The sequence below is a fragment of the Mustelus asterias genome, unplaced genomic scaffold, assembly GCF_964213995.1.
Source record: "Mustelus asterias unplaced genomic scaffold, sMusAst1.hap1.1 HAP1_SCAFFOLD_4489, whole genome shotgun sequence".
Classification (NCBI taxonomy): domain Eukaryota; kingdom Metazoa; phylum Chordata; class Chondrichthyes; order Carcharhiniformes; family Triakidae; genus Mustelus; species Mustelus asterias.
In genome coordinates this window covers 7,501-17,748 of record NW_027594432.1, presented here as the reverse complement: position 1 = coordinate 17,748, position 10,248 = coordinate 7,501, and the positions used below count along the sequence as shown (strand labels likewise).

At 55.3% G+C, this 10,248-nt stretch overlaps 1 protein-coding gene across 1 annotated transcript in view; it reads left to right on the top strand.

Annotated features, from left to right (window-relative positions):
• Window positions 1-4,794: 4,794 nt before the first annotated feature.
• The window catches only part of LOC144491121 (uncharacterized), a gene marked incomplete at its 3' end in the record, with an annotated part of 12,202 nt that continues 6,748 nt past the window's right edge, over window positions 4,795-10,248 (top strand). Inside the window, exon 1 of the mRNA XM_078208798.1 lies at window positions 4,795-4,996. Within this exon, the coding sequence (XP_078064924.1) occupies window positions 4,823-4,996 (174 nt within the window). The remainder of the gene's footprint in view (window positions 4,997-10,248) is intronic.

Below are 10,248 nucleotides of genomic sequence, written 5' to 3'. Positions count from 1 at the left end.
CTCTCTCGCTCACACTGTGTCTCTCTCTCGCTCACACTGTCTCTCTCTCTCTCTCGCTCACACTGTCTCTCTCTCTCTCGCTCACACTGTGTCTCTCCTCTCGCTCACACTGTCTCTCCTCTCGCTCACCACTGTGTCTCTCTCTCTCGCTCACACTGTTCTCTCTCTCGCTCACACTGTCTCTTCTCTCGCTCACACTGTCTCTCTCTCTCTCTCGCTCACACTGTCTCTCTCTCTCTCGCTCACACTGTCACTCTCTCGCTCACACTGTCTCTCTCTCGCTCACACTGTCTCTCTCTCTCTCTCGCTCACACTGTCTCTCTCTCGCTCACACTGTCTCTCTCTCTCGCTCACACTGTTTCTCTCTCTCGCTCACACTGTCTCTCTCTCTCGCTCACACTGTCTCTCTCTCTCTCGCTCACACTGTGTCTCTCTCTCTCGCTCACACTGTCTCTCTCTCGCTCACACTGTCTCTCTCTCGCTCACACTGTCTCTCTCTCGCTCACACTGTCTCTCTCTCTCTCTCGCTCACACTGTCTCTCTCTCTCTCGCTCACACTGTCTCTCTCTCTCGCACACTGTCTCTCTCTCTCTCTCTCTCACACTGTCTCTCTCTCTCTCTCGCTCACACTGTCTCTCTCTCTCGCTCACACTGTCTCTCTCTCGCTCACACTGTCTCTCTCTCGCTCACACTGTCTCTCTCTCTCGCTCACACTGTCTCTCTCTCTCGCTCACACTGTCTCTCTCTCTCTCGCTCACACTGTCTCTCTCTCGCTCACACTGTCTCTCTCTCGCTCACACTGTCTCTCTCTCGCTCACACTGTCTCTCTCTCTCTCGCTCACACTGTCTCTCTCTCGCTCACACTGTCTCTCTCTCGCTCCACACTTCTCTCTCTCGCTCACACTGTCTCTCTCTCTCTCTCGCTCACACTGTCTCTCTCTCTCCGCTCACACTGTCTCTCTCTCCCCACTGTCTCTCTCTCGCTCACACTGTCTCTCTCTCTCTCGCTCACACTGTCTCTCTCTCGCTCACACTGTTCTCTCTCTCTCGCTCACACTGTCTCTCTCTCTCGCTCACACTGTCTCTCTCTCTCTCGCTCACACTGTCTCTCTCTCTCTCGCTCACACTGTCTCTCTCTCTTCTCGCTCACACTGTGTCTCTCTCTCGCTCACCTGTCTCTCTCTCTCGCTCACACTGTCTCTCTCTCTCGCTCACACTGTGTCTCTCTCTCGCTCACACTGTCTCTCTCTCTCGCTCACACTGTCTCTCTCTCGCTCACCCTGTCTCTCTCGCTCACACTGTGTCTCTCTCTCGCTCACACTGTGTTCTCTCTTCTCTCGCTCACACTGTCTCTCTCTCTCCCGCTCACACTCTCTCTCTCTCGCTCACACTGTCTCTCTCTCTCGCTCACACTGTCTCTCTCTCGCTCACACTGTGTCTCTCTCTCTCGCTCACACTGTTCTCTCTCTCGCTCACACTGTCTCTCTCTCTCGCTCACACTGTCTCTCTCTCTCTCGCTCACACTGTGTCTCTCTCTCTCGCTCACACTGTCTCTCTCTCGCTCCACTCTTTCTCTCTCTCGCTCACACTGTCTCTCTCTCGCTCACACTGTCTCTCTCTCGCTCACACTGTCTCTCTCTCGCTCACACTGTCTCTCTCTCTCGCTCACACTGTCTCTCTCTCTCTCGCTCACACTGTCTCTCTCTCTCGCTCACACTGTCTCTCTCTCGCTCACACTGTCTCTCTCTCGCTCACACTGTCTCTCTCTCGCTCACACTGTCTCTCTCTCTCTCTCGCTCACACTGTCTCTCTCTCTCGCTCACACTGTCTCTCTCTCTCTCTCGCTCACACTGTCTCTCTCTCTCTCTCGCTCACACTGTCTCTCTCTCTCTCGCTCACACTGTCTCTCTCTCTCGCTCACACTGTCTCTCTCTCTCGCTCACACTGTCTCTCTCTCGCTCACACTGTCTCTCTCTCTCGCTCACACTGTCTCTCTCTCTCGCTCACACTGTCTCTCTCTCCTCGCTCACACTGTCTCTCTCTCTCTCGCTCACACTGTCTCTCTCTCGCTCACACTGTCTCTCTCTCGCTCACACTGTCTCTCTCTCTCTCGCTCACACTGTCTCTCTCTCGCTCACACTGTCTCTCTCTCGCTCACACTGTCTCTCTCTCGCTCACACTGTCTCTCTCTCTCTCTCGCTCACACTGTCTCTCTCTCTCTCGCTCACACTGTCTCTCTCTCGCTCACACTGTCTCTCTCTCGCTCACACTGTCTCTCTCTCTCTCGCTCACACTGTCTCTCTCTCTCTCGCTCACACTGTCTCTCTCTCTCTCGCTCACACTGTCTCTCTCTCTCTCGCTCACACTGTCTCTCTCTCGCTCACACTGTTTCTCTCTCTCGCTCACACTGTCTCTCTCTCGCTCACACTGTCTCTCTCTCTCTCGCTCACACTGTCTCTCTCTCTCTCGCTCACACTGTCTCTCTCTCGCTCACACTGTCTCTCTCTCGCTCACACTGTCTCTCTCTCGCTCACACTGTCTCTCTCTCGCTCACACTGTCTCTCTCTCTCTCGCTCACACTGTCTCTCTCTCGCTCACACTGTCTCTCTCTCGCTCACACTGTCTCTCTCTCTCTCGCTCACACTGTCTCTCTCTCTCTCGCTCACACTGTCTCTCTCTCGCTCACACTGTCTCTCTCTCGCTCACACTGTCTCTCTCTCTCTCGCTCACACTGTCTCTCTCTCTCTCGCTCACACTGTCTCTCTCTCGCTCACACTGTTTCTCTCTCTCTCGCTCACACTGTCTCTCTCTCTCTCGCTCACACTGTCTCTCTCTCTCTCGCTCACACTGTCTCTCTCTCGCTCACACTGTTTCTCTCTCTCGCTCACACTGTCTCTCTCTCGCTCACACTGTGTCTCTCTCTCGCTCACACTGTCTCTCTCTCGCTCACACTGTTTCTCTCTCGCTCACACTGTCTCTCTCTCGCTCACACTGTGTCTCTCTCTCGCTCACACTGTCTCTCTCTCGCTCACACTGTTTCTCTCTCTCGCTCACACTGTCTCTCTCTCGCTCACACTGTGTCTCTCTCTCGCTCACACTGTCTCTCTCTCGCTCACACTGTCTCTCTCTCTCGCTCACACTGTCTCTCTCTCGCTCACACTGTTTCTCTCTCTCTCGCTCACACTGTCTCTCTCTCGCTCACACTGTCTCTCTCTCTCTCTCGCTCACACTGTCTCTCTCTCGCTCACACTGTTCTCTCTCTCTCGCTCACACTGTCTCTCTCTCTCTCGCTCACACTGTCTCTCTCTCGCTCACACTGTCTCTCTCTCGCTCACACTGTCTCTCTCTCTCTCGCTCACACTGTCTCTCTCTCGCTCACACTGTTTCTCTCTCTCGCTCACACTGTCTCTCTCTCTCTCGCTCACACTGTCTCTCTCTCTCTCGCTCACACTGTCTCTCTCTCGCTCACACTGTTTCTCTCTCTCGCTCACACTGTCTCTCTCTCGCTCACACTGTTTCTCTCTCTCTCGCTCACACTGTCTCTCTCTCGCTCACACTGTCTCTCTCTCGCTCACACTGTCTCTCTCTCGCTCACACTGTCTCTCTCTCGCTCACACTGTCTCTCTCTCTCTCGCTCACACTGTCTCTCTCTCTCTCGCTCACACTGTCTCTCTCTCGCTCACACTGTCTCTCTCTCTCTCTCGCTCACACTGTCTCTCTCTCTCTCGCTCACACTGTCTCTCTCTCGCTCACACTGTCTCTCTCTCGCTCACACTGTCTCTCTCTCTCTCGCTCACACTGTCTCTCTCTCGCTCACACTGTTTCTCTCTCTCTCGCTCACACTGTTTCTCTCTCTCTCGCTCACACTGTCTCTCTCTCTCTCGCTCACACTGTCTCTCTCTCTCTCGCTCACACTGTCTCTCTCTCGCTCACACTGTCTCTCTCTCGCTCACACTGTTTCTCTCTCTCGCTCACACTGTCTCTCTGTCGCTCACACTGTTTCTCTCTCTCGCTCACACTGTCTCTCTCTCGCTCACACTGTCTCTCTCTCGCTCACACTGTTTCTCTCTCTCGCTCACACTGTCTCTCTCTCTCTCTCGCTCACACTGTCTCTCTCTCTCTCGCTCACACTGTCTCTCTCTCGCTCACACTGTCTCTCTCTCGCTCACACTGTCTCTCTCTCTCTCGCTCACACTGTCTCTCTCTCGCTCACACTGTTTCTCTCTCTCTCGCTCACACTGTTTCTCTCTCTCTCGCTCACACTGTCTCTCTCTCTCTCGCTCACACTGTCTCTCTCTCTCTCGCTCACACTGTCTCTCTCTCGCTCACACTGTCTCTCTCTCGCTCACACTGTTTCTCTCTCTCGCTCACACTGTCTCTCTCTCGCTCACACTGTGTCTCTCTCTCGCTCACACTGTCTCTCTCTCGCTCACACTGTTTCTCTCTCTCGCTCACACTGTCTCTCTCTCGCTCACACTGTGTCTCTCTCTCGCTCACACTGTCTCTCTCTCGCTCACACTGTCTCTCTCTCTCTCGCTCACACTGTCTCTCTCTCTCTCGCTCACACTGTCTCTCTCTCGCTCACACTGTTTCTCTCTCTCTCGCTCACACTGTCTCTCTCTCGCTCACACTGTCTCTCTCTCTCTCTCGCTCACACTGTCTCTCTCTCGCTCACACTGTCTCTCTCTCGCTCACACTGTCTCTCTCTCTCTCTCGCTCACACTGTCTCTCTCTCTCTCGCTCACACTGTCTCTCTCTCGCTCACACTGTTTCTCTCTCTGACGTACAGACCAAGGCGACTCTGGAGAAGAGTAAGCTGTTGATGGAGAGTGAGAGCCACGAGCTTGCTGCTGAGGTTAAGTCCCTGAGCTGTTCCCGTGTGGACTCCGAGCACAAGCGGAAGAAGGCCGAGGGCCAGGTGCAGGAATACCAAACTCGGCTGATGGAGAGTGACAGAGCGAGGGCTGACGTGGCAGACCGGGCACTCAAACTGCAGGTCAGAGCACGGAGCGAGCCGGGGGGATGGGGTGGGGGGGGGAGTCATGATGTGGAGATGCCGGCGTTGGACTGGGGTAAACACAGTAAGAAGTTTAACAACACCAGGTTAAAGTCCAACAGGTTTATTTGGTAGCAAAAGCCACACAAGCTTTCGGAGCTCCAAGCCCCTTCTTCAGGTGAGTGGCTGAAGTGAAGAAGGGGCTTGGAGCTCCGAAAGCTTGTGTGGCTTTTGCTACCAAAGAAACCTGTTGGACTTTAACCTGGTGTTGTTAAACTTCTTACTGATGGGGGGGAGGCCAGAGCGAGGGGGGGGCAGAACGAGTTGAGTGGGGCCAGGGGTGGTGGCGGGAGGGGGATGGAGGGGGGGTTTACGGAGGCATGGCTGTGGGAGAGGTGGGGGTGGAGGCCCTGGAGCCGGCACTGGGGTGCCGATCTCGCAGCAAAGCGGCAAAACCTTCACATAACCAGGAGGGAGGGTAAGAGGATAAATCCTCTGAGGGGCTGTGCTCTCCTTCCCAGACAGCAAACATCTGGGAGAGGACGTGGGGGGACTGTGGAGGTGGGCGGTCAGGTGGCTAAAGCAGTTCAACAGAGAAAAATGAGTCACAATTCAATTTACGAGCAAGAAAGTGGAGAGAGAGTATAAATACAGGATACCATTCAGCAAGGGGGTGCGGGAGCAGAGGGAGCAGGGAATATTGAGGATCATATCGTATCGGTGCCAGGGCTGATGGAGACGCCGGGTAATCTCCTGTGTTTTATCAAAAGGGACACAGAGTACACGAACAAGGAGCATACGTAAAAGTCAGAGAATAAAACTGGCTTAACCTTACCATACCGAGCTCCACACTATCCGAGGCATGTAACGGCTTCGGAGAGAGAGTGCGGGAAAGGTTGAGATTGATTCTGGGGGTCAGGAACGTTAGTTCACGTGGAGAGATTGGAGAAAGTTGGGGACCGTTCTCCTCAGGAAAGGGAAGGTGGGAAGGAGATTTGGATCGAGGTGTTCAGAATGGTGAGGGGGATTAGGACAGGGTGGAGAGGGAGAGCCTGTTCCCATTGGTGGACGGATCGGGAACCAGGGAGTGGTGAGGGTGCGGTAGGTGCTGCTTGGGAGTGTGGGTGACACTCTCTCACACAGCGAGTGGTTAGGGTGCAGTAGGTGCTGCCTGGGAGTGTGGGTGAAACTCACACAGTGAGTGGTTAGGGTGCGGTAGGTGCTGCCTGGGAGTGTGGGTGAAACTCTCTCACACAGCGAGTGGTTAGGGTGCGGTAGGTGCTGCCTGGGAGTGTGGGTGAAACTCACACAGTGAGTGGTTAGGGTGCGGTAGGTGCTGCCTGGGAGTGTGGGTGAAACTCTCTCACACAGCGAGTGGTTAGGGTGCGGTAGGTGCTGCCTGGGAGTGTGGGTGAAACTCTTTCACACAGTGAGTGGTTAGGGTGTGGTAGGTGCTGCTTGGGAGTGTGGGTGAAACTCTCTCACACAGTGAGTGGTTAGGGTGTGGTAGGTGCTGCTTGGGAGTGTGGGTGAAACTCTCTCACACAGCGAGTGGTTAGGGTGTGGTAGGTGCTGCTTGGGAGTGTGGGTGAAACTCTCTCACACAGCGAGTGGTTAGGGTGTGGTAGGTGCTGCTTGGGAGTGTGGGTGAAACTCTCTAACAGCGAGTGGTTAGGGTGCGGTAGGTGCTGCTTGGGAGTGTGGGTGAAACTCTCTCACACAGCGAGTGGTTAGGGTGCGGTAGGTGCTGCTTGGGAGTGTGGGTGAAACTCTATCACACAGCGAGTGGTTAGGGTGCGGTCGGTGCTGCTTGGGAGTGTGGGTGAAACTCTCACACAGCGAGTGGTTAGGGTGCGGTCGGTGCTGCTTGGGAGTGTGGGTGAAACTCTCTCTCACAGTGAGTGGTTAGGGTGCGGTAGGTGCTGCTTGGGAGTGTGGGTGAAACTCTCTCACACAGTGAGTGGTTAGGGTGCGGTAGGTGCTGCTTGGGAGTGTGGGTGAAACTCTCTCACACAGTGAGTGGTTAGGGTGCAGTAGGTGCTGCTTGGGAGTGTGGGTGAAAGTCTCTCACACAGCGAGTGGTTAGGGTGCGGTAGGTGCTGCCTGGGAGTGTGGGTGAAACTCTCTCACACAGTGTGTGGTTAGGGTGCGGTAGGTGCTGCTTGGGAGTGTGGGTGAAACTCACACAGCGAGTGGTTAGGGTGCGGTAGGTGCTGCTTGGGAGTGTGGGTGAAACTCTCTCACACAGCGAGTGGTTAGGGTGCGGTCGGTGCTGCTTGGGAGTGTGGGTGAAACTCTCTCACACAGTGAGTGGTTAGGGTGCGGTAGGTGCTGCTTGGGAGTGTGGGTGAAACTCACACAGCGAGTGGTTAGGGTGCGGTAGGTGCTGCCTGGGAGTGTGGGTGAAACTCTCTCACACAGCGAGTGGTTAGGGTGCGGTAGGTGCTGCTTGGGAGTGTGGGTGAAACTCACTCACACAGCGAGTGGTTGGGGTGTGGTAGGTGCTGCTTGGGAGTGTGGGTGAAACTCTCACACACAGCGAGTGGTTAGGGTGCGGTCGGTGCTGCCTGGGAGTGTGGGTGAAACTCTCTCACACAGCGAGTGGTTAGGGTGCGGTCGGTGCTGCCTGGGAGTGTGGGTGAAACTCTCTCACACAGCGAGTGGTTAGAGTGCGGTCGGTGCTGCCTGGGAGTGTGGGTGAAACTCTCTCACAGCGAGTGGTTAGGGTGCGGTCGGTGCTGCCTGGGAGTGTGGGTGAAACTCTCTCACACAGCGAGTGGTTAGGGTGCGGTCGGTGCTGCCTGGGAGTGTGGGTGACACTCTCTCACACAGCGAGTGGTTAGGGTGCGGTAGGTGCTGCTTGGGAGTGTGGGTGAAACTCTCACACAGCGAGTGGTTAGGGTGCGGTCGGTGCTGCCTGGGAGTGTTGGTGAAACTCTCTCACAGCGAGTGGTTAGGGTGCGGTAGGTGCTGCCTGGGAGTGTGGGTGAAACTCTCTCACAGCGAGTGGTTAGGGTGCGGTCGGTGCTGCCTGGGAGTGTGGGTGAAACTCTCTCACACAGCGAGTGGTTAGAGTGCGGTCGGTGCTGCCTGGGAGTGTGGGTGACACTCTCTCACACAGCGAGTGGTTAGGGTGCGGTAGGTGCTGCTTGGGAGTGTGGGTGAAACTCTCACACAGCGAGTGGTTAGGGTGCGGTCGGTGCTGCCTGGGAGTGTGGGTGACACTCTCTCACACAGCGAGTGGTTAGGGTGCGGTAGGTGCTGCTTGGGAGTGTGGGTGAAACTCTCACACAGCGAGTGGTTAGGGTGCGGTAGGTGCTGTTTGGGAGTGTGGGTGAAACTCTCTCACACAGTGAGTGGTTGGGGTGTGGTAGGTGCTGCTTGGGGGTGTGGGTGAAACTCTCTCACACAGCGAGTGGTTAGGGTGTGGTAGGTGCTGCTTGGGAGTGTGGGTGAAACTCACACAGCGAGTGGTTAGGGTGTGGTAGGTGCTGCTTGGGAGTGTGGGTGAAACTCTCTCACACAGTGAGTGGTTGGGGTGTGGTAGGTGCTGCTTGGGGGTGTGGGTGAAACTCTCTCACACAGCGAGTGGTTAGGGTGTGGTAGGTGCTGCTTGGGAGTGTGGGTGAAACTCACACAGCGAGTGGTTAGGGTGTGGTAGGTGCTGCTTGGGAGTGTGGGTGAAACTCTCTCTCACAGTGAGTGGTTGGGGTGCGGTAGGTGCTGCCTGGGAGTGTAGGTGAAACTCTCTCTCACAGCGAGTGGTTAGGGTGCGGTAGGTGCTGCTTGGGGGTGTGGGTGAAACTCACACAGCGAGTGGTTAGGGTGTGGTAGGTGCTGCTTGGGAGTGTGGGTGAAACTCTCTCACACAGCGAGTGGTTAGGGTGTGGTAGGTGCTGCTTGGGAGTGTGGGTAAAACTCTGTCACACAGCGAGTGGTTAGGGTGCGGTAGGTGCTGCTTGGGAGTGTGGGTGACACTCTCTCACACAGCGAATGGTTAGAGTGCGGTAGGTGCTGCTTGGGAGTGTGAGTGAAACTCTCTCACACAGCGAGTGGTTAGGGTGCGGTAGGTGCTGCCTGGGAGTGTGGGTGAAACTCTCTCTCACAGCGAGTGGTTAGGGTGTGGTAGGTGCTGCCTGGGAGTGTGGGTGAAACTCTCTCACACAGCGAGTGGTTAGGGTGCGGTAGGTGCTGCCTGGGAGTGTGGGTGAAACTCTCTCTCACAGCGAGTGGTTAGGGTGCGGTAGGTGCTGCTTGGGAGTGTGGGTGAAACTCTCTCACACAGTGAGTGGTTAGGGTGCGGTAGGTGCTGCTTGGGAGTGTGGGTGAAACTCTCTCACACAGCGAGTGGTTAGGGTGTGGTCGGTGCTGCTTGGGAGTGTGGGTGACACTCACACAGCGAGTGGTTAGGGTGCGGTAGGTGCTGCCTGGGTGTGGGTGAAACTCTCACAGCGAGTGGTTAGGGTGCGGTAGGTGCTGCTTGGGAGTGTGGGTGAAACTCTCTCACAGCGAGTGGTTAGGGTGCGGTAGGTGCTGCTTGGGAGTGTGGGTGAAACTCTCTCACACATCGAGTGGTTAGGGTGCGGTAGGTGCTGCTTGGGAGTGTGGGTGAAACTCTCTCACACAGCGAGTGGTTAGGGTGCGGTAGGTGCTGCTTGGGAGTGTGGGTGAAACTCTCTCACACAGCGAGTGGTTAGGGTGCGGTAGGTGCTGCTTGGGAGTGTGGGTGAAACTCTCTCACACAGCGAGTGGTTAGGGTGCGGTAGATGCTGTTTGGGAGAGGCAGGTACAATCAAGGGTGTTAGAGGGGATTGGATTGTTATCCTAAATAGAATATGGAGTTAAGGTCAGTGGAGATTGTTCTGTTGGAGGGCTGGCACTAACACAATGGGCTGAAGGGCCTCCTCATGCTCTGGAACTGTTGGATAGTTGTGTTGAGTTTGCTCATCCCAATGTCAGTTTGAGTGTACGTTTGCAATGCTGGGCTGCACTCAGTCCTGTGTGACGTCTGGTCGCGACATGGGGGCAATGTACAGTCAGATTAACGTTAAACGCTTTGTATCACCCTGTCACTGTCTCTCTGTCTCTTTCTTCATCTGACTCTCTCTGTCTCTTTGTCTGTCTCTTTGTCTGTCTCTTTGTCTGTCTCTTTGTCTGTCTCTTTGTCTGTCTCTTTGTCCGTCTCTCTGTCCGTCTCTCTGTCCGTCTCTCTGTCCGTCTCTCTGTCCGTCTCTCTGTCCGTCTCTCTGTCC